The sequence below is a fragment of the Cololabis saira genome, chromosome 11 (assembly GCF_033807715.1).
Source record: "Cololabis saira isolate AMF1-May2022 chromosome 11, fColSai1.1, whole genome shotgun sequence".
NCBI classification, from domain to species: domain Eukaryota; kingdom Metazoa; phylum Chordata; class Actinopteri; order Beloniformes; family Belonidae; genus Cololabis; species Cololabis saira.
Genome location: NC_084597.1, coordinates 10,463,648 through 10,486,603, shown reverse-complemented (window position 1 = coordinate 10,486,603; position 22,956 = coordinate 10,463,648). Strand labels below are relative to the sequence as shown.

The window sequence follows — 22,956 nt, the reverse complement described above, 5'->3', positions numbered from 1 at the left end:
TTGGATGGTCTGGTGACAGATCGAGAGTCTCTTCCGGAGCGAAGTAAAGAGATTCGGGAGAGGTTAAGAGGCAAAGGCCTACCATCAGGTAAGATGAACTACATTCTTTAATTATCAAAGGAGGTTTTTGGTTACATAAAGAGATATATGATTCTACATAAGTAGGTTTGCTTCAGATTAAAGAATACTTTCTGTATTAGTATGTCAGAGTCACAGACAGAACAAAATCATTATGAAGACAGATCAAAAGTCTGGGAGTCAAAGCAACTGAGAAAACACATTCCTGAACTGCCAAAACTCATGCTGTGCCTTCATCAGCAAGAATGGGTAATTACCAACTAGTAAGGTCTTAATATCCATTTGATCCAACACTGCCCTGAACTTAACAACTAAAGTCTTTTTTCTTTCAAGGAGGTGAAATGATATTTCAGCCCCAGGTGTTTTCAATTTTCTCTGAAGTTTAAGGTAAAGGCTAGACTAAGCATGTCAAATCTGCGTCACTCCTCGCCAACACATCTGGCAAGAGTCTTGGGAGCTTCCCCGCTACAGTCAAACCACGAAGTATGTGTCAGCCGTGTGAATGCAAAATCTGTTAATGTGATGGTTTAATTCCTGCCTTCAAACTTGAAGCTTTTCAGCAACTTGCGCCATTTGAATTAAAAAATGTAATTTATGTGAATCGTGTGTTGGAGAGCCTCTTCACAATAACGCATCTTTGGTTGGACACAACATGTGCAAGCTATTGTGTTTGACATCAGGTTCAGCTGTTAAGCAACATCTTACTTGGCTACTTACGTCAAGTTGGAAAGCACATTATATTCTGGATAACGTTGCACTTTCATCCTGTAATGGAAATGAAGCCATGCCCTTATTATGTTCATGCCAAGTAGTGGCATGAACATATTGCAATCGTCCAGAATGGCCCAAAGGGCAATGTGGCTAGCATTTTGCTAACAAGCTAAAGTCGCAAAAGTCCCACTGCGCACCAGCGGGTTTACAGCATGACCCCGCTCTGATGTGGAAAAAAAAAATCCCCCAAAAATAAAACTTGGTCGGAAAAACCTGAAAAATGAAGGCGATATATTAGTATACAGAAAAGGTTTCCCTTTTCTTCCTTATTATTATTCCGCACTCTTTTTTCGTCCGTTAATACGGCCCGAACCGCAACGTGCACCCATGCATGGCATACATCGTTAGATGCGTCTCCATCGTGCCTCGATGGGCATTACTTTTCTCAGTCAAAAGTGTTACCGTGGCAACGCTAGATGCCAAAAAGCAAAGAAAAAGGCGAAAATTCAGACGATTATTGCTCGGCCGAACTTTATCATAGAGACATCGTTCAAACTTTCAAACACTTGACCCGATTGGCACTAACGGACCCTACAACCTCATTATTCCAATTATTACAGTTTCTGCGATATTTACCTTTCATTTTTTTTTTTATTTACATTTCACTTTGGACGCTTGTTGCTAGGCAACAGGTTATCGTAAAGACATCGTACAAATGTTCCCCGACTCGGCACGCTGTGGACTTCAATATATTCAAATTTCATGAAGCTGTGATTTAAGGAAATTTTATGTCAAAATCCATGCCAAATGGCCCCATTCATTCGGATGTTTTTTTTTACCATGGTAAAAAAAACCTATATGTTAACGTAGCCTGAACCGGAAAGTGCACCCAAGCATGTCATACATCGTTAGATGCGTCTCCATCGTGCCTTGATAGGCATTACTTTTCTCAGTCAAAAGCATTACCGTGGGGACGCTAGACGCCAAAAAGCACGCCCCATTATTAACTATTGGAAGCACAGGAATGAATGCAATACAACCGTAAACACCTCAAACTGACATAGAACCACCCTGAACACAAACACTACAGCCCCAAACCAAAGCAGCAAAAGGGGACGAATGGGCGGTAGGGCATGCCCATATCAAAATTTCCTGAAATTTTCTAGTCTTTATTGTGATTGGTCGTCTTTCGAGTCATGGGTTTGCTCCAGTCCTCCAAAGATGTGTTATTGCTAAGATGCTCTTTGATACACATTTCACATGTGTGACATTTTGTTTTAAATGGGATATGTTACCCAAAAGCAACACATGTATGCAGGCATGTTTATTAGAGACGATGAAGAGAGTAACATTTTGTTGCTCAGATTCAGTCCTTTTCTTTTACCAGTCAGGATTCTCCTCCATTGCTGCATGAACATAAATGAAGTACTTGAGGAAATGGCCTGAGAGATTAGAGCCCCATAGGGAAAGACGTAGGGTCTGTAAACCTCCATATAACAGTTGCTTATCCAACTGCCTTATCAAGCAATTGGTTAGCACTAAGACCAATCAGAGCAACAAACAAAGTAGCATACTCAAAGCGACAGAAACAAGTCAAGAGGAGAGTTAGTTGTGTAGAGGAGTTTGATGGAGGAAGAGAATGTAATAAAAATGTAATTTTATGCCACTTTTGCGTGCAGAATTTATGAATAACTGAAACACAAGAACCAAAATGTTTCACGTCAGGGACCACGTGTAGCACAGCTGGCTACAGTCAACATTAGACATAATCAGGTTCAGATTACCTCTTGAATAGTTACTTTTTTAGTTATCAGACGCTGCTTTTGGGCACTTTTAATCTCATTTGCTGAAAGTCCAGATTTGTTCACATCTTTCACGCCGTCCTCCATCAGGGTAATCAACGGGGAGACAACCACCACCAGTGGGTTTGCACTAAGTCCCATACATTTAGCTGCCAGTGGAGCTAACTGGTAAATTAAACTTTTGCTATCAACAAAACAGCAAATACATCTAATTTGCAAATAAATGATTCGCGTGTAGTCTTTCGAAGTCTTTAACTGTCGATGCCGAAGCCGATTCAAACGATCTATTCCTCAGCTGCAGCCATCTACTAGTTTACATCCAGATTACGTCTTCATTGTGTTAAGGGTAGCCAGAGATTCTCTACAAGGATAGACTGATTTCAGTGGTTCCCCATGATTTTCTGGGCATAGTAGCAAGTAGGGCTTGGCGATATATCGAGATTTTAATATATATCGATATATATTTTCAAACGCGATATGGTACAAGACAATATCATTTACATAGGGAAAAAAAAGTTTTAATTTTTTTTTTAATGATTTTGATATAGCTTATTTTGTGACAAATTGACTTGAATGTTTTATTTGAGATTTGCACAAATGTTTTGTTATTTTCACAACTGTCAACCTCAGTGGAAAAGTCTGTCTGTTACTGTCTACATTGTATTAAGTGCACAGTGTATTTTAATGTAATTGTTATGCAGGAAAGGGATATTTGTTTTATTTTATTCAAGAAGCATTTTTATTCTATATATGCAGGCAGTTTATTTTTATTTCATTTGTTTTATACATTTTGATATTGTGCAGACCTCTGTTAATAAAGGAACCTGTGTGACATTTGGCACGAGGCTTTGTATTAAAACTGACTGTTTTTTTAAGGGTTTGCTCAGAAAAAAAATTAAGCTAACAGAGATGCTATGCTATAATGCTTTGGGGGAAACCCCAATTATGGCACAGAAAAAATATCAATATATATCGAGTATCGCCATTCAGCTAGAAAATATTGAGATATGACTTTTGGTCCATATCGCCCAGCCCTAAGATGAGCCGGTTCAGGCGTATTACACCAACGTAAAGGTCAAAAATGCAAGTAGCATCCATGGTGTTTCTTCTTCTTTATTCTTTTGCTGCATTCTTCGCTTTCATCTCCGTGTATGTTGTCGGCCGTTTGCGAACAGCAAAAAAAAGTGACCCTGGAAAAGGTTCATGTGGTCAAAATTGCATTTTAGTGCCAGTTATAATGGGACACCTTCACGGGTCCTGTACGTCACCTCTTATGTTCTGATACAACAAGGCCGATCCACTGGATGTATTATTTTACCTCATCATTGGAGCTTTAGGCTTTCAGTACTCAAGCGTTTATGTGGTTTGATATACTCTTCGTACACTGAAAGTTTAAGTTTCTGGTACTTTTCATGAAGCGTCAGATGGAAATGCTTTCCCTGGCTGTAAAGCCATTCATCACTTGCTTCCTCACTCTTAAGATTCAGGAGGAAAAAAAAGCACACAAGTAACAACACAGTGCAACCTCAAATTCAAATTTAATTCAGGAAAATATGACCAAATCTTACCAGTGGTTTCTGAGAGAACGCCAGCATTTCTCCAGGCCACAGAGAGGAGAGCAGAGCACAGCCATGGCTGTCTTCCCGATTATGTAAGCACCAACATGGCATTGATTACAGATGCATATTTTTGAGTCACCAGTGAAGCTGCTGGTTTTCTGTTTGTATCAGAGCTTTGTTTCCCTGGGTGAGCACCAGCCAGCCCTAGGGAAAGTCCATGCAAAGAGTATCACTTAGTTCTTTAACATCTTTCTTTTCAAGGGGCTGCTCTCTCCCCTCTGTGTACCAGAGGTTTCACATTGTAGATACTGCTCTTCTTGTTTTGCTCTAAATGGACGGTTTTCTTCACTGCTGAAGTCCATATGACAGTAACACCACCGTAGTATCAACTGAAGGGCACATGGCGAGAGATTTATCCCATCCTTGTGCTTTACTGGCGGCATGTCAAGGGTGTGCCCCACCTCTCAGACAGCTTCAATAAGCTCCAGCCCACTTGCATAGCAGATGGCGATAAAATAAGATGTCCTCCTGGGGCAAACTTTACTCAGCCTTGTTCTTCTGGGACATAGTCTGAATATCTCTGATGCTTTTCTCACAAGCATATGCTTTCTAGATTAAACCAATGCATGCCACATTAAGGACTTATTGTTGCCTACTGTTGGCCTTGCACATCTTTGCTGCTTTTATCTCGTTCTGCCTAAAAAAAAAAGAAAAGAATGTTTGCAATCCTGAGACATGTCTGGGAAAGAAAACAAAATGATTGAGACATACAAATCAGAATCAGAATCAGAAAGGGGTTTATTGCCAAGTGTGTTAACACACACAAGTTTAGTTTAGTTTAGTTTATTTAGCACATAACATAAAAAAAAGAACATTACACAAGTAAGTTCAGTTAAAAGAAACTGTGCAGGGAGGAGCGAGCAAGCCAGTAGGTTTATGAGGAGCCCCCACCTAATAACATTTAACAAAATCCTTATGAGGATATAAAATCATAAAAATGAAAATAAATCATAAAAATTGCATGTAGAACATGAATGGAAAAAAAAAATAAAAAAACCAAAAAAAATAAATAAAAATAATAAAAAAAAGATAAAAAAAAATTACTGTAAACAAGGAATTTGTTGTGGTGATTGGTGCAATACAATAAAAATATAAAAACAAACAAATATATAGAGATAGAATAAAGTAAAATGTAAAATGTATAAACAGAAATAAGCAGAAATGTACAATATGAGGTTTTAAGGTGCCGGATATGAGTCTTTACAAAAAGTGACGTAGGATGACAGATGACAGATAAAATGTATGAACAGAAATGTACAATATGGGGTTTTTAAAGTGCCGGATGTGAGTCTGTACAAATGTTACGGGGTTGGAATATTTACGTTAAAAGACGGCTGTATTGATAGAAATAAAATATCATTCATTTATTTTGTAAATCCTCTAAATGCTTTTACTTTAGCCATGTTCAAGCTTTTCTAAGTTTTGGAAGTCTGTTCATCCCATCATGACTTAATGAAGATTCCTGTTCCTAGGGAGGAGTGCCGCCCCCAGGGTTTTGGAGCGCTACAGAGCCAGGACTCAGGAACAAACCGCTCTAAACCGGGGCCTCAGTCGGTCCATGGGCTCGCTGCCAATCCAGGAGCTGTTGAAGGGGGACGACGGTGCAGCCCTACAGTTTTCCTCTTCCGATTATCACACAAACTCTGAATCTCCCACAGAACTCTACCCCAAACCGCCCTCGCTTCAGCACCAGACCTCTTATCCCCACCTGCAGCCTTTTCACCCCCAGCAAAAGGGCCGGGCTGTGGAACTGGACCACAGGTCTCTAAACTTCTACGGTGGGGACGTGAGGCCGAAACAGGCCAGAAAGACCTGGGCCTCCTCCGTGGACTTGGCTTGCATTGACCCGGAGGCTCTTCGTTTCGGGGCCTTGGAGGATGCTCGGCGAGGCAGCAATGCCTTAAGTACGCACTCTGTGGGCAGGCGGCAGTCGCCTTTGTTGGCATCCAGGGAGAAGGATGTACGGTACTCTGAGTTCGGTGGGCTGAAGAATAGAAAGTCTCATCAGTTCTCGACCCTGTCTGTTGGCTCAGGATTTTCTGGTGCTTATGACAGGATTAAAGAAAGACAGAGGAAGCTTCAGGCACTACAACAAGCAGTGGATGGTGAGTTTCTTTCAATTGTTAAGGTTGGCCAAAATGTGTAAATACTGGGGATAGGAATGGGCGATATCTTACCGTTCACGATATACCGTCAAAAAAATTCCCCATGGTAAGAATCTGTCATCTCGCGGTAAAAATGATAAATTCCCGTTGATGACGTTTTTGTGTAAAGCCGGATTTATGGTTCTGCGTTAAATACACCTACGGCATAGGCTCTGCGTCGATTTAACGCAGAACCATAAATCAGCCTTAACAAACTTGTCGGAAGGCGGATCTGAGAGTGAGGAGCTCGTTGTTAAACGAGGCTCCAGCTCCATTATCGGGAACTGGTTTGGATTTAAAAAGGGTGACGAGGAGCAAACATCATCTATTATATGCAAAGGATGGCTTTTATTTATTTGTCCGGTTTCTTTATTTATCAGGTTGTATTTTTTTCTACTTTGTGATTTTATAAGCTAGGAAAACTTGAAGGACAATGGTACTTTTGCTGTTTCCCACTGTTTAAGCCAGTAGAATTACAGTTAGAATACTGTAAATGTTGAGTCTGTTCTTACAAACTTGTTTCATCTGAGTCATTACAGTTTTGCAGTACAGGTGTACTAATTTAAATGTTTTTTATTAATTCAATTTAATTGGTGTAGTTTAGTAGCATTTAGTATTCTTTTAGAGCAGTGATTTGGGGGCTCCAAAGACTGAATGTGGTGATAGATTTATAGTTACAAAGGTGGAGTTGAATTGGTATTTTTTCTATCGTCATTTTTATCGTTATCGGGATAAATGCCAGAAATTATTGTGATAAATGTTTTAGTCCATTTTGCCCATCCCTAACTGGGGGACATTTTTGATAAAGTAACAGTACTTTCGTAAGGGAAGTTCAATGGTATGTTGTACTTTTTGTTAAGCACCTGATATTGCTGTGCACATGGCATGCAGATGGAAAAACACACCTGCATTGGTAACAGTGACTCACAAAGTTAAGTAATTGACAATGAAAATCCACTAACCCTACAAAACCTGTTTTGGCAGCTTTAAGAAGACTATCTTTTTTTTTTTTTGTGCATCTGTTGCAACACATCACACATAACAAATGGCTTCTCATTTGTATTACAGGTTAATGTGGTTTTGGTCAGAGGTGTCAAGTAACAAAGTACAAATACTTTGTTACCTTACTTAAGTAGAAATGTTGGTTATCTATACTTCACTGGAGTAATTATTTTTCAGACGACTTTTTACTTTTACTACTTACATTTTCAAGCAATTATCTGTACTTTTTACTCCTTACATTTTAAAAACAGCCTCGTTACTCTATTTCATTTCGGCCTTTAAAAAAAAAACTATCCAGTTAAATTGCTCCATCCGGATAGAGTGAATTTGGTTGTGGTTGTTTCAGATGTTCTTGTCCAGTTTTGTTCTTACATCCGTTCCCTCAGATTCCTGCAACTAAACTTGGATGTACATTCCAATAAAGGTTAGGATAAATTATAACATGCCTCTGAAGTTTGACTTTTTACACCATTACAATACTTATAGGCAACTAGTCATCATATCTCCTGCTCTCTGAAACACATGTTAATGCTCAATAGTACACATATATGGTTCTTTAATATATTTGCCTTATACTAAGATGCATTCATTTTCAATGGCTTTTTTCCCCCCTTACATTACTTTTACTTTTATACTTTAAGTAGTTTTGAAACCAGTACTTTTATACTTTTACTTGAGTAAAAAACTTGAGTTGATACTTCAACTTCTACAGGAGTATTTTTAAACTCTAGTATCTATACTTCTACCTGAGTAATGAATGTGAATACTTTTGACACCTCTGGTTTTGGTAGCACACCTGAGCTCAGTTACATCTTATTATTTTCTAATGCGTTGTTGCCAGAACATGCAGTCTGTGGGACATGCAAAGATTTAGAGTTAAACCTATTGTTTCAAAGACTGTGGCATTAACAACCTACCATGAACTGATCAGGTTATTAATGCCCCTGCAGCTAGGAGCGATCAGCTGGAGTTGGGATTGTGCAGTGGTATCATGTGAGCAGTGAGGACTTGTTGTTGGTTGTGCGTCTGAGTGAACTACTGTGTTGGTCGACAACTGGGTTCAGCGCAGGATGGAGTATCATTGGTGGTGGCCGGGCAGCCGTGTTTAGACAGAATGAGTGAGTCACTGGTGCAAAAGTTGCCAAATGGCTGATTCTAATTACAGGCCAGCATAATTCTAGCCTGCTGCTAACTGTCACACATGCTATATACACACTCACAGTCCGTTTTCCTTTACGCATTGGTGTGAATGCACCAATAAATAAGCACAAATGCATGCATGTTAAACGGTTAAACAATGCAGTTAATACAACCTCTTAGATTTATTTGACTGAGGGAGGAAAAAAAAGCAATATTGGCACAGTCACATGCTTCTAGCGCACAAAACACAATTGTTTAGCTTCTCAGTAGTCGGCCTCAAGAGCTTTATGTTTCTCTCATGAGCTTAATGCATTCTTGGTAAGATATGCACTGACAACGTTCTGTGCAGAGTCATTGCAAAACTGCGTGCACAACTAGGGAGCAGAAAGCGGTGCTATTCCAGGTCCGAGGCAAAGTCAAGCTCCCAAACAGAAATGACAGTGCAATTAAGAGAGATGGGCTGCAATTGTTCAATCTTCTGAGAGGATTGCAGCTCTTTGCCACGAACAAAGGAACATTGTGAATCCAGGCCAGTGAAAGGGCAGACCGGGGTCCTGCGATTCTCAAAATGCACAAATCTAATTCTGTCAAGGCTTCATCTCTTTGCACCTACTCAGAAGAGCACATCTGTCCTAACCAGATGTTACTGTGTATAAACAATAATCTTCCCAGTGACAAGTGTGTTGGGCCATATTATAACACACTCCAATAAAGTCTAATCATGTGTTGAAAAGAGTAATTTGGATATTTCCTAATTATTTAACATGATTTTATTGATTTAATTATGAATTTATTTATATACTTTGACAATTTACACTAAAGATTGCCAATAACTGTACCAGTAAAGTAGTAGTCAGAGCATTACCACATGCTTGTAATAAAAATCCTGACTATTGAAAATTATTATGTGATTGAGGTTTAAAAAAATGTTTACTCGTGAAGCTTAGCACAGTTTTGTGACTTCCTGCTGTGGTTTTGCCTCCTGGAAGCATTCAGTATTGTGTATAAGCAAATAACCCATCTATAGGACAACTAGTTCTACTTAAAATAACAAAATAAAAACTCGTGTGGCTCCCCGGGTTTTAGGAAAAGCTAAGGAACTTGAGGGTTGGTTGGCTTTTCTACCTTTCCGTCTCTGTCTCGCTGTTCTCCCAAACACCCCGCGCTGCAGCTGCTTCCAGTCTCCTTGCTTTTCCAGCAGCTATTTTTAATGCTGACCGAGCCACCAACCAAGCATTCTTTTCCGCGATTGTGGCTTTTACTCGCCAGCAAAGCCCTGCCATTTTTGTTTTTCTTTCCCTTCCCTTATCCTTTTGGCTTTAATTGGTTGTTTTTTTTAAATAATTTTTATAATTTCATACAATAGTGTGAAGAAATGAGCTGAGCTTCTCTGTCTAATGATTTCAGTAACAACAAGTATCAGAACAAATTAAGAATTGGTGGTTGTCTCAGTTGTTTTTTTTGTTTTTTTTGGTTTTCTTTTAATTTGATTCTCTGTTTGTGTTTTATGTCATGACTTTCAACACCCTACAGTTGCAGCATGTGAAAGGCGTGGGCACTGGGAGCTCCTGCTAGTAAAACCCTTAGAAAACCCTGACCTGTCATTACATTATGTTAGGTCAAGGATGGTCAACAGCTCTGCATTTAGCTTTTTCTTTTTAAGTCAGCAACAGTTTGCACTAGGGCTGTTTGATTAATCGATTTTAAATCGTAATCGCGATTATGTAATTAGAACGATGTTAAAACGTGAAAATCGATTTTTCCCCTTTTTTTTTTTACCTTTTCTGCACACATATTAATGATTGATGGAAATACCTCTCAATACCTGCGACAAGTGCCCCATCGGAGAGGCTCTTTAGTGTAGGAGGGGGCGTTGTAAAAGCCACCGGGCATCCCTCAAGCCAGATGCGGTAGACCGGCTCGTGTTCCTTGCAAAAAACTTGCAAATGTGAATAGCAAATGTAATGAGTGACATTACACACCTCTACCTCCTTCATGGGTTGCATTATTATTTAGCATGCAAAGACCCAGTTTAGTTTAATTAGAAAATGTCTTGTTTTATTTAATTGGAAATATAACTTACTGTATGTTTGCAAGTACTGATTTGCTGATTTTTTTTTTTCCAGAGATAAAACTTTATATTTTATTATATTTTTGAAAACTTTTTTTCAACTTATTTTACAGAGTTTTGCACTTTATTCATTAATTTTTGGTTTAGTAAGAGCAAAGTTTGCACTTAAAGCCCAATGGGGCAAATGTTCAATAAAAAAACAGCATACGGTATTTGAAATAATTTCTTTGCCTTTTGTCAATTCACAAAATATTCGTAATCGTAATCGAAAATCGGATTTTGAGAGAAAAAAATCGAGATTTTATTTTTGGGCAAAATCGAACAGCCCTAGTTTGCACCTCCAAGCAGCAGATTGATTATGTGCAATTATAGTCAAGTCATCCTGTCAACCAAATAAATACATGAATACTTCTGATAAAACTGCATATTTGCCAAACAGACAAGCTGCAACTGTCCACCTTTTGTTGTCCGGTCATGGAAACTGGCCATGGAGCTTACCACCATATGCAGATACTGTACTTTCATCACCCAGTTTTGTCAAACTTGAACCAGAAGCTGGTTTCAGGCCAGTGCTGGTACCAGTACTGGTCTTTAGGTGGTTCCACTTGGGAACTTCCCAGGAATCTGCTTGCTTTTTCACAGGCTGGAGTGTCCCAACAGAGCAGTTATGTTGATATAATCATACTTGATATATCTGCTCCAACACCAAACTCCCTCAAGAGACGCCTGTCCCATTTCTTTTTTCCCCCAACTCTGTGTTTTCATCAGCGTTGCCAGTTTGCATCTATACAAATCAGTTTGTGAAGTCCTAAACATGGAACGGCCTTTATAAACATTAGTGCAAATGTGGTTTACGTTGCAGATGCTATTTTTAGTTGGATTTCTTAATGCCAATTTTGTTTTATTAAATATGGGGTGATGTTTGAAAAAACTGTTGCAAAAACGGTGAATGTGTTTGCTTTCACAAATGCTGACTTTCAACGTAAAAAACATTGACAGGAAAATGAGAGGAGCCATGGCTTCAGAATTAGATTTTAGTGGGCCGGCTTGCCTGCCAAGACCCTGCTTCCTGACCATAGGTTTTTCTTAGATACAGATTTCTCTAGTTTATTCCAATATTTTGATGGCTAAGAGCTAGTAATAAATGCAAAGAATTGGTCCAAGATAATGCACTGGCTCCAAACCAAAATATCTAATATAAACGTTACACAGTGCACAAAATGTTGCACATGTCACAATGACTTTTAGATTTGTTAGATTGAGATTATTGAAGAAAATTATAATGGGTTGAAATTGTAGTTGTTTAGATATGCATTTATAGCTGAGTTATATTTGTATTTATATTTTAAAATCAACAAATTACTATAGTTGAGTTTTATTGTCAGGGTTGAATAGAATAATAAGAAGATTATCAGTATTTCTTGGTGCAAAACACTTAAAACTGATGGTACATTCGCACTGATGTTAGCATACTTGTGCCGAGGAATGTTCAATGTCATAAAACTTAATTCAGGCTGACTCTGAAGGCTTAACCAGAATATATTTGTATTCCATCCCATAACTATGTAGCTGTAGTATGAATGAGGCCTATTCAAGCACAAATAATTTGCGGGGCCTTGAGGATGTTTTACTTGGCAGATACCTCCTTTTCTTTCTCTTTTTCCCTACTTTTTTCTGTTCTTTCCTGCAGGAAAATGATGGCACAGCGGTGGTCTCAGATTCCACAGAAGTACACGCCGTTTCTCTTGCTCCTGTGTGTGCCCTTGTCCAAGTCACGCCTAACTGAAAATGCATAACCGTTGTAAAACATTGTTCATGTGGCGTGCATGCCCGGTGTGTGTGTGCAGGGGCATGTTTCTACCTGGCCTCAACTTACCATGTCATCCGATGCGTCGAAAAACCCTGTCCCACCACCCCTTACTTGTGCCAAGGTGCTGCAGTCTTCAGTGAACAGAAAATGTTCTTCGCTGTCCTAGAAGCTGTAATTGGAGTCATGCATAGTGGATGAGGGAATTCCTAACATTATTGGACTTTTCCGGCTCTTGGCAGCAGGTCATGTGGTTTTGGGCTTAGGAGGATCCAGTATGGACAACAATACAAGAGAAGGCTACTTGAGAATGGAAGAGGAGTGTTTTCCAAAATCATAACCCACACATTTTTGGGTTTTTATTACAGAAATGCAGGACAAAAAGGGGGGGAAAATTGTGGTTTTGATAAAGTTCTGTTTTTTTCTGATTGATTTTAGTCAAATGCCTGACTAATCTTCTCATTATTATTTAAAAAAAAAAAAAAAACTAAAAGAAGCATCTAATTATTTCACAAATATTGTTGGAAAAATTCCAGTCAAAATTCAGTTTTTATAATTTCTACAATGTCCAGGAGTGATCTTGTTTTTAGGGCTGGGGATCGATTCAAATGTCAAGAATTGATTCGATTCCGATTCTTAAGATTCAGAATCGATTATCAAGATTTGATTCGATTCGATTCCGATATTGATTTAGGTTGGTGTTATTAAAACAGTTTTTTGAGCTGTTGCATGAATTATATAACTGTAGTTCTGCAAAATATTACTACTAGTATTATATTGACATTAAACAGCAAGTATTGGCAGCTAATGATGCTGTAAGGACCAATCAGCTCCCAGAATGCTGATAGAACTGCTTTCAGAAACATCATGTGGGTCAGAATTAGCAAACAGAGACGGATGAAATCGGTTTTATTTTTTCCCACATTCCGTTTTTATTTGTTCCATTTTCGGTCTATTTTGGTTTTTACTTTTTGAGCATTTGGTTTTTAGCATTTTTTGCAAATGTAACCCCAAGACAGTATATAAAGTAATGAAATATAGACAATTTATGCAATTATAACCTAACACTTTAATGTTTTCATACCTTTAAACATATTTTTAAAAAAACATGGCACCAGTTATTCTCGTGACCAACAAAACATTCTTTTTAAACAAAAAAATAACCAAAAGTTGTAATGTAATGATGAAAAAAAAAACATAATAAATAAAAGAAAAAAAAATTGATCTTAAGCAATATGAATCGATTTTTAGGAATTAATATGAGAATCGATTTAGAATTGGGAAATCGATTTTTTTCAACACAGGCCTACTTGTTTGTATTTGAACCTTGTGGGTTTATTTTTGCTTCTTTATAAAACAAAACGAAAAAAACAACCTGTGCTTGTACCGTTTCCCAGGCACAAGCATCTTTTAAAGAGAATAACAGGCTTGTTTAAATGGTATTTCTAAAATTGTGCCTAATGGTTGTCAGGTTTAACTTGACTGAATGTAAAATTGCCCTATAAGACAGATTTTTCACAGCATTTCATTTTGAGTTGGGCTGCACCTGTCAGCGGGCGACTGTCTGTATTAGTGGAGTAGTCCAAATAGATTTGGTTAAGCAAAGTGGGGTTTATTGAGATACAACAGCAGCCCATTGTGTGTCCACAGAGCCCTCTCACTATCCGTCAGCTGAGATACACTCCATGCTTTTCTGTTTTTCTAAAATGTTCTTATTTGTATCGCAGATGTACATGTACAATTGATTGGATAGTTCTTAATATAAACAGTATTCATCATGGTTGTGAGTAGGAATGGGCGATATTTTACCGTTCGGAAGGAAGGAAGGAAGGAAGGAAGGAAGGAAGGAAGGAAGGAAGGAAGGAAGGAAGGAAGGAAGGAAGGAAGGAAGGAAGGAAGGAAGGAAGGAAGGAAGGAAGGAAGGAAGGAAGGAAGGAAGGAAGGAAGGAAGGAAGGAAGGAAGGAAGGAAGGAAGGAAGGAAGGAAGGAAGGAAGGAAGGAAGGAAGGAAGGAAGGAAGGAAGGAAGGAAGGAAGGAAGGAAGGAAGGAAGGAAGGAAGGAAGGAAGGAAGGAAGGAAGGAAGGAAGGAAGGAAGGAAGGAAGGAAGGAAGGAAGGAAGGAAGGAAGGAAGGAAGGAAGGAAGGAAGGAAGGAAGGAAGGAAGGAAGGAAGGAAGGAAGGAAGGAAGGAAGGAAGGAAGGAAGGAAGGAAGGAAGGAAGGAAGGAAGGAAGGAAGGAAGGAAGGAAGGAAGGAAGGAAGGAAGGAAGGAAGGAAGGAAGGAAGGAAGGAAAAAAAATAATTCCTGTTGATGAGGTTTTTGTGTAACAAACATGGCAGATCTGAGTCATTCCAGTTTTGCTTCAATTTAATTGGTGTAGTTTAGTAGTATTTAGTATTCTTTTAGAGCAGTGATTTGGCTCCAAAGACTGAATGTGGTGATAGATTTATAGTTAAAAAGGTGGAGTTGAATTGGTATTTTTTGTATCGTAATTTTTATCGTTATCGGGATAAATGCCAGAAATTATCGTGATAAATGTTTTAGTCCATACCGCCCATCCCTAGCTGTGAGTGAGAATGGGTTTTTGTCGTACTTCTTCCTCTGTTAGGAAAAGGGCTGCACAGTATCAAGTTGTACTGGTTACAGGTGAATGCACCTGTTGGTAACTGTATGTGCCTGTCGGGGTTTTGTAACTGCATGGTTAAGTGTCTGTTAAACGCTCGAGAGTCTTCCCTTCTGCACATTTTCAATAGAGATGCTATTGTGTACGAGAAACTCATGACTCACCAACCAGTGGAAGTTGGGAAAACTATTTTGGGTGTCAGTCTGACCAGTCCTTCTGCCTCTTAGTATCACCATAGTTACCGCCGTGCCTCAATGCTTTGTGCTTAAGATGTTTACCATAGACAGACGTCATTACAGAGAAAATAGAGGTCCGTTGTACCAAGAAACGGAGCTGAAATTCCTGAGCAGACGGGAGAATGCTGTTCATTCGAGCTATGAGGATGTCGCAGAGGAGCAGGACTTTCAAGTTCTGTTTACTTAGCAGAAAACCACATGACTCTTAAATTAGGTTTGTAACTTTCTTACAATTATCTCTTGATTTTAGAGCACTGATAAGCTTATAACCAATAGTTCATTAAATAATATTGAATCTGTGCTTGTTGTGGTTAAACCAGTCAACTAAGACAAAAGATGACACCCTCAACAAAAAAAAAAAAAAGTCTTGACAAGAGGCATGCCTGCACGGCTCTCCTCTGTAGTTGCCTCTCATTAGCAGAGTTTGCAAACAGCATGACTAATACCTGTTTTGTGTGTCTCGTTCTACTGCCTGTATTAGGGCCAAACAAAAAAACAAAAAAAGGAAATTACGAGAATAAAGTCATAATGTAATGAGAATAAAGTCGTAAAATTACGAGAATAAAGTCATAATATTACGAGAATAAAGTTGTAAAATTACGAGAATAAAGTAATAATATTACGAGAATAAAGTCGTAAAATTACGAGAATAAAGTCATAATACTAAATATATTATAAATATATAAATATAACTTCACAAGATGCTCAATATTCCTCATTTTAACACAGGGAGAAGAAGCTCTTCCTGTTCTCATAATATTACGACTTTATTCTCGCAACATTACGACTTTATTCTCGTAATGTTACGACTTTATTCTCGTAATTTTACGACTTTATTCTCGTAATTTTATGACTTTATTCTCGTAATATTACGACTTTATTCTCATAATATTACGACTTTATTCTATTACGACTTTATTCTCGTAATTTTACAACTTTATTCTCGTAATATTACGACTTTATTCTCGTAATATTTCGACTTTATTCTCTTAATTTTACGACTTTATTCTCGTAATATTACGACTTTATTCTCGTAATATTACGACTTTATTCTCGTAATATTACGACTTTATTCTATTACGACTTTATTCTCGCAACATTACGACTTTATTCTCGTAATTTTAAGACTTTATTCTCATTATATTATGAATTATTCTCGTAATTTCCAATTATTTTTGTCTTAGTTTGGCCCTAATACTCCGTCGTAGCCTTGCCATCGCAGACCTTGTAAATATGTTTTATTATTGAATATTGAGTGATCTCAATCTCATCTCATCTCAGTGAATCAGCAGCTCATCAGTTCATATGCTGCAGGAATCCAATGAAATCCTTTTCTAATGGACTCTCTCAAACTCTATACTACTCTTAAGATGTAGAAAATGTACGATGGTTATGTTTGTCTCATGCTACTTGTATTTTTTTCCCTTAATTATTGACTTTGTCTGCTTCAGATCCAATCCACACCCACCAGCGGTACCACAGTGATTACAGCTCCTCCAGTGAGAGCACCTCAGTGGCCTCCTCTGATCCGGATTACCGTCAAGGTGACGCATGGCTTTTATAAACCTTTTCTTCTGTTTTATGGGTCACACACAGTGTTATCTACTGTGAACAACATGTGAAAACTTAAGTAACACAAGTTGGGTGTCATTTCAAAGGTTGTGTATATGCAATAGAAGTAAAAAATAAGCAATAAGGTTTTGATCCCAAGTCGGAAGGAAGTTGCAACAACATCTCATAAATAGCTAATTTACCAAATGCATTTAATTGGAAAGCCGGGCTATGGAAGAATGAAAGCTCTCTGTGGGTTGCCTGGCTCATTGTCATGTTTCCTGAGAGAGCACTTTATATCCTTTTTTAACCAACTTGGACCGGGACCTGGTGCTAGAGCCTCTTAAGAGCCAATTCAGCTTTTAAAACTGAAGAACTGGCTTTCTTTTCCTTAAAAACAGAGCTGCATCGTTGCAGCTATTTCAGTGTAGTTTTAGCCTCTGCTTGGTGTACTGGGTTGTTTTCTTTTGCGGAGAAGCATGGTGCACAAAGGACACATACGTTGTTTTCTCTTTAAACCAAAGTCTTAAAGGTGGAACATTTTGACTTTGGCCCAATCCCAATTCAACTTCACTCGCACTTCTTTTCTTCCCTAACCCCTAAAAAAGAAGGGGGAGATTTTAGGGCACTTGAAATCTAGGGCACTTGGCCCAGGTGCCTGTCCCAATTCTCCCCCTACCCCTCATTTCCATCCCTACCCTGATCAGGAAGCAGAGAGCCAAAAGCTGTTTTAATTTCAGCTGTAGCGCTGTTAATATGGCAATTTATTAAGTTTTAATATTTTTTCAGATATAAAGGTAACCTTTTAAGATCCACAACCGGGGCTCAGTTTCGAGATTTCTGTCTGCCGGCTCCGGAGCTTGGGTCCGCGTTAAATCGACGCAGAGCCTACTGCGTAGGTTACGTAACCTACGCCGTAGGCTCTGCGTTGGTGTAACGCGGAACCATAAATCCCTTTATTCTGGCGTGATCTTCGGCAACTTTATCTGAAAGTGTGTAAATTACCCAGATAACAGCTGGATTACTTTGTGGTTTCTGAAGACTATTATATCAGAAACATCCAAAACAAATCTGACGGGTCACAGGATTATTTCTCTCTATTTCTCTGAGACGAGTCTGCCTGTTTGCCTTCGGTCGGCGAGTCAAATCGACGCAGAGCCTACGGCATAGCTTACGTAGCCTACGGCGTAACCTAACAGCCTTTACTCCGGCGCGATCTTAGCGAACAACGGACAAAAAAAGGATTATGTACATTCACTGAGTGAATACTATGAAAGTAAAATATTGGTTTGTAACGAGAAATGTAATCAAAACGCATTTTTATGCAGAAACTAACCCAAAATATTGATTTTATTCACAAAAAAATAAGAAATGTCCGCCATGTTTTTTTTTTTTTGATTCAGTCCGCAAATGACGACGAAAAGCATTCTGGGAAATTTTCATACCCCCTCGCTCGGCAAGTCAGCATCTGAAATCCCTCGATTTGAAGGGGCTATTCTCAGCCCCTAGCCCTCGTTATGCCCCCTCCCCCTAGGTGAAAAGAGGAATTGGGACACCACTACCTTCACGGGAACGCGCAAAAGTTAGGGTTAGTGAAGAAAACAAGGGCGAGGGGTTCAATTGGGACACAGCCTTACACTCATTTTTAAAGAAGCACCCTGTTGTCATGTAATATCAAGATCAGCTCTTTTTTCCTGTCTGGGAGTCGCCAAAATACATCCACTTCCACCATGTAGGATTACACAAGATTGTTCTAACTTGTGTGAGAGTTTGTGCTGTGATGCTCTGATTACTTGAGACTAATTTTCTAAAGCTGTTCGGCTCTTCAGCAAGGCAGAGCTAAGAAACATAAACAATAATAGATGTAAATAGGATGATCAGACACTCGAGCACTCGTTTGCCTAATGTTAAGGTATTTGCTTGCTATAAGGGCCGTCACAGACGAGAAAAGCTAAGACTGTAGTGAGGAAAGTTTTACTTTTTGTTTGAAAAATATATTATGGGTTTCAAAAAAACCAAACCCTGTTTGGTTTTTTCCAACTGTAGCAAACAGTAAATCACAGCTTCTAAGACATGGAAACTCGGGCTACATTTCAGTGCTCTGACTCATTGTGTTGCTGTAATGCAGCGGTGGCCCTTTGTACATACTGATGTGTCTGACTTTACACGACTTCAGTGCTCTTCTTCTGCTGAAACATGTTCCCGCAGGTTTACTCACCGCACCTCGTGCTTGTTTGCATCTTCAAGGACTGTGTGCGGCTGTAAAAAAAAAACAAAAAAACAACCCCCCAATAAAATCTCATCCTTTGTGTTTGTGTTAATACTCTTTTGTCACTTCCAGCTAAGAAACCCGGAGAGGTGACAAGATACGGCTCCCACCTGGCACTTTCTCCTGAACACGACGCCTTGTCAGTCACGAGTCACAACACGCAGAGACACAGGTACAAACAAGGACTAAGCAATGTGCCATTCTTGCATTTTAATACCCAGCTGGCTATCTACTCTTGCGTGACACACCACAACTCAGCTCATATTGCCTTTAGCACAGGGGTTTTCACTATGTTAAATACACAAGACTTTATTTAGCTCTGAGAAACACAGCATTTGGAGGTCTTTTTAGAGTAAACATGACTGTGTGCTGCGGAGCTCATCTCAGTGGAGGAAAGAAGGAATTGTAGTGAAATCCAGACTAGGAATGGGTGATATTTTACCGATATACCGTCAAAAAGAATTCCCCACGGTAAGAATTTGTAAATTTGCGGTAAAAAACGATAAATTCCCGTTGATTTTTTTTGTGTAACAAACATAGCGGAAGGTGGATCTGAGAGCGAGGAGCTCGTTGTTAAACGAGGCTCCAGCTCCATTATCCGGAACTGGTTTGGATTTATAAAGAGAGACGAGGAGCAAACATCATCTTTTATGTGCAGAGTCTGCAAAAACAGAAGGAAATGGTTGTTACATTTTGATATAACGTTTGACTATTAAGAAAAAAAAATTGCAATAGTATCTAATTTGTGGCATGTTCCAACCACAGGTTAATTTGCACGTTTTATTTATATTAGAAGAGGTCATCACTGATAGGATTTTATTTTCAGTGAACTTTTATTTATTTGTCCTGTTTCTTTATTTATCAGGTTGTATTTGTTTCTACTTTGTGATTTTATAAGCTAGGAAAACTTGAAGGACAATGGCACTTTTGCTGTTTGCACTGTTTTAGCCATACAGTTTGAATAAATGTTGAATCTGTTCTTACATTTCAAACTTGTTTCATTTGAGTCATTACAGTTTTGCAGTACAGGTGTACTAATTTAATTGGTTTTTATTAATTCAATTTAATTGGTGTAGTTTAGTAGCATTTAGTATTATTTTAGAGCAATGTTTTGGAGGCTCCAAAGCCTGAATGTGGTGATAGATTTATAGTTAAAAAGATGGAGTTGAATTGGTATTTTTTTTTCGTCATTTTTATCGTTATCGGGATAAATGCCAGAAATGATCGTGATACATTGTTTAGTCCATACCGCCCATCCCTAATCCAGACTGAGTTTCTCAGCCACGCTCTTCTTTCTTTCAAAGTTCATGTCCATGATTTGCCGTCTATGCAAATGGATTTATATGATTAGCCGGTAGGAGAATATCTCATCTCTCAGAGAGGCCGAGTACAGACTGTACAGTCACCAGTCTATCTCAGGGCCACTCAAAGACAAACGAAAAACGTATTTTTAGATTAGCGTTGGCTCAGTTATTTGCTCTCATGTCAAAGTGTCCTTGGATAGGACAGTGAACCCTAATATGCTCATTTAAGTATGATTGTAGAAACAAGGTGCTTTTGTTGTTCATATGTGATTTGCAGCCCAGTATTATCAGCGTGTTTGTGTAAATGAGAACCACATTATATGAACCGTGATAGTTATTAGTTATTAGGGTGCTATACAAGTCATTTTAAAGCCAGTTTACTTTCTATTCAGGATGTGAAAATGGAGACATTTTTCGGAAATGAAGAATGACTAAATACATTTGAAAGCCACCAGTTTTTTTTGTTAAATAAGACATATATTTTGTACAGTGGATGCACTGGTTATCAGACAGACCCCCTAACCTCTACTCTTTGGTCTCCATCAGCTGTTGACTTCTGGCTAAATTAGAGTATATCTAAAGGGTAGGGCTGGGCGATATGGACCAAAAGTCAAATCTCGATATTTTCTAGCTGAATGGCGATACTCGATATATATCGATATTTTTTCTGTGCCATAATTGGGGTTTCCCCCAAAGCATTATAGCATAGCATCTCTGTTAGCTTCATTTTTTTCTGAGGCAAACCCTTAAAAAAAACAGTCAGTGTTAATACAAAGCCTCGTGCCAAATGTCACACAGGTACCTTTATTAACAGAGGTCTGCACAATATCAAAATGTATAAAACAAATGAAATAAAAATAAACTGCCTGCATATATAGAATAAAAATGCTTATTGAATAAAATAAAACAAATATCCCTTTCCTGCATAACAATTAAATTAAAATACAATGCAATTAATACAATGTAGACAGTAACAGGCAGACTTTTCCACTGAGGTTGACAGTTGTGCAAATAAAAAAACATTTGTGCAAATCTCAAATAAAGCATTCAAGTCAATTTGTCACAAAATAAGCTATATCAAAATCATATATATATTTTTTTTTTTTAAATAATCGATATAAACGATATTGTCTCGTACCATATCGCGTTTGAAAATATATCGATATATATTAAAATCTCGATATATCGCCCAGCCCTACTAAAGGGTAATGTAATGATATGTGTGAATAAGTGTGAGGTTTGCATATGAGGTTTCTTCTGCTTCTTAATTTATTTATTTACCTTTTGCTATTTTGGTGTCTTTAAAAAAAAAAAAAGAAAAAGTCCTCCACTGAGCAGACAACCGCAAGCAGATCTATCCTGTTTGGTTCTCTTGGCCACCCACGTGGCTGGTGTTACACAGCAGGGTCAGCCACATGCTTCACCAGTGAGGTCATCTGATGCAACATCCACATTCAGCCTTCTCCATCTCTCTAATCTTTGGCGTTGCTAATCTGAACTGCCTGCTTTTGACATGCTTCCTCCCAGGAACATGTTTTCAATCTGGCGCACTGATGTTATGGAAAGCATATCAAAGTTTTTCACTAAAAAGCTAATCTTACATGGCTTATCCCTCATTTAGTGACAGACTTGTGTAGCTGACAGTTGTTTCCACGTAGGCATGATGAGGGACTGGCCGAAGATGGTCTGGTTGGAGCTGAGCTGCTCCTGCAGAGGCAGGAGGAGGAGGTGCAGAGACTCCAGGCGCACCTGGCCAACAGGTTGTCCAGGGCCAACTTCTATCCCGCCGACGAGCCCCTGGTCCCACCTCACACTTCCCTGCTCGACCTTCAGGATCCTCTTTACACTTCTTCTGTATCACTTCGCAAAAACAAGGTTTGTGCACATTGCAACCTCAATTACACTCATGTGTCACAGCCAACTCCAGAAAGTACTTAAAAATCACAATTTCATCATTCTCACTGCAGTAGGAGCTCCTTGCATGCCAGGAGTCAGGATCTTCATTTCTATACATCTATATTTCAGCATCAGATGATGAACACTTTAAACGTGCATTAGCTTATTTTATTTATTTTTTTAAATTTATTTATTTTTTCCTTAAACTTTATTTAAAAGAATTATCACAGAATAGTATACAGGAACAGTATACAAATAGAATACAGAACATGTGCCAGGGGTGATGTCCGTTATTCAAGAAGATTATATATATTACACAAGTCTACGATTTTAATAGCCTTTTCATTTGTTGATTTAGTGATTAGTTTTAAGTAAAGTTCCATTTCTTTCTGGAAAACATAAAAGCAAGCGGTTTTCTTTGAAAATTTACTCTTATGAATATGAAATTTGGCAAGAAATAAAAACAGATTAATCAAAAAGTAACATTTTCCTTCTTTCTTAGGGAAACAATGGAAACCAAAAACAACATTTTTCCCAATGTAAATTAAAATCCATAGTGAAAGAGTCAATAATAAATTTGCTAATATCTGCCCATAGTTTTTTCGAATGAGAGCAAAGCCAGAATAAATGAACAACTGTTTCTGGATGTAAATTACAGAAGGAACAATTCGTATTAATGTCCTTTTTAAATTTTTGCATGTAATG

At 38.4% G+C, this 22,956-nt stretch overlaps 1 protein-coding gene across 1 annotated transcript in view; it reads left to right on the top strand.

The window, feature by feature from the left end:
• ptpn13 (protein tyrosine phosphatase non-receptor type 13) overlaps positions 1-22,956 on the top strand; it is a 92,337-nt gene that overhangs the window by 18,597 nt on the left and 50,784 nt on the right. Inside the window, 5 exon segments of the mRNA XM_061733691.1 lie at positions 1-88; positions 5,683-6,315; positions 16,683-16,775; positions 19,124-19,223; positions 22,014-22,230. Coding sequence (XP_061589675.1) covers positions 1-88; positions 5,683-6,315; positions 16,683-16,775; positions 19,124-19,223; positions 22,014-22,230 — 1,131 coding nt within the window.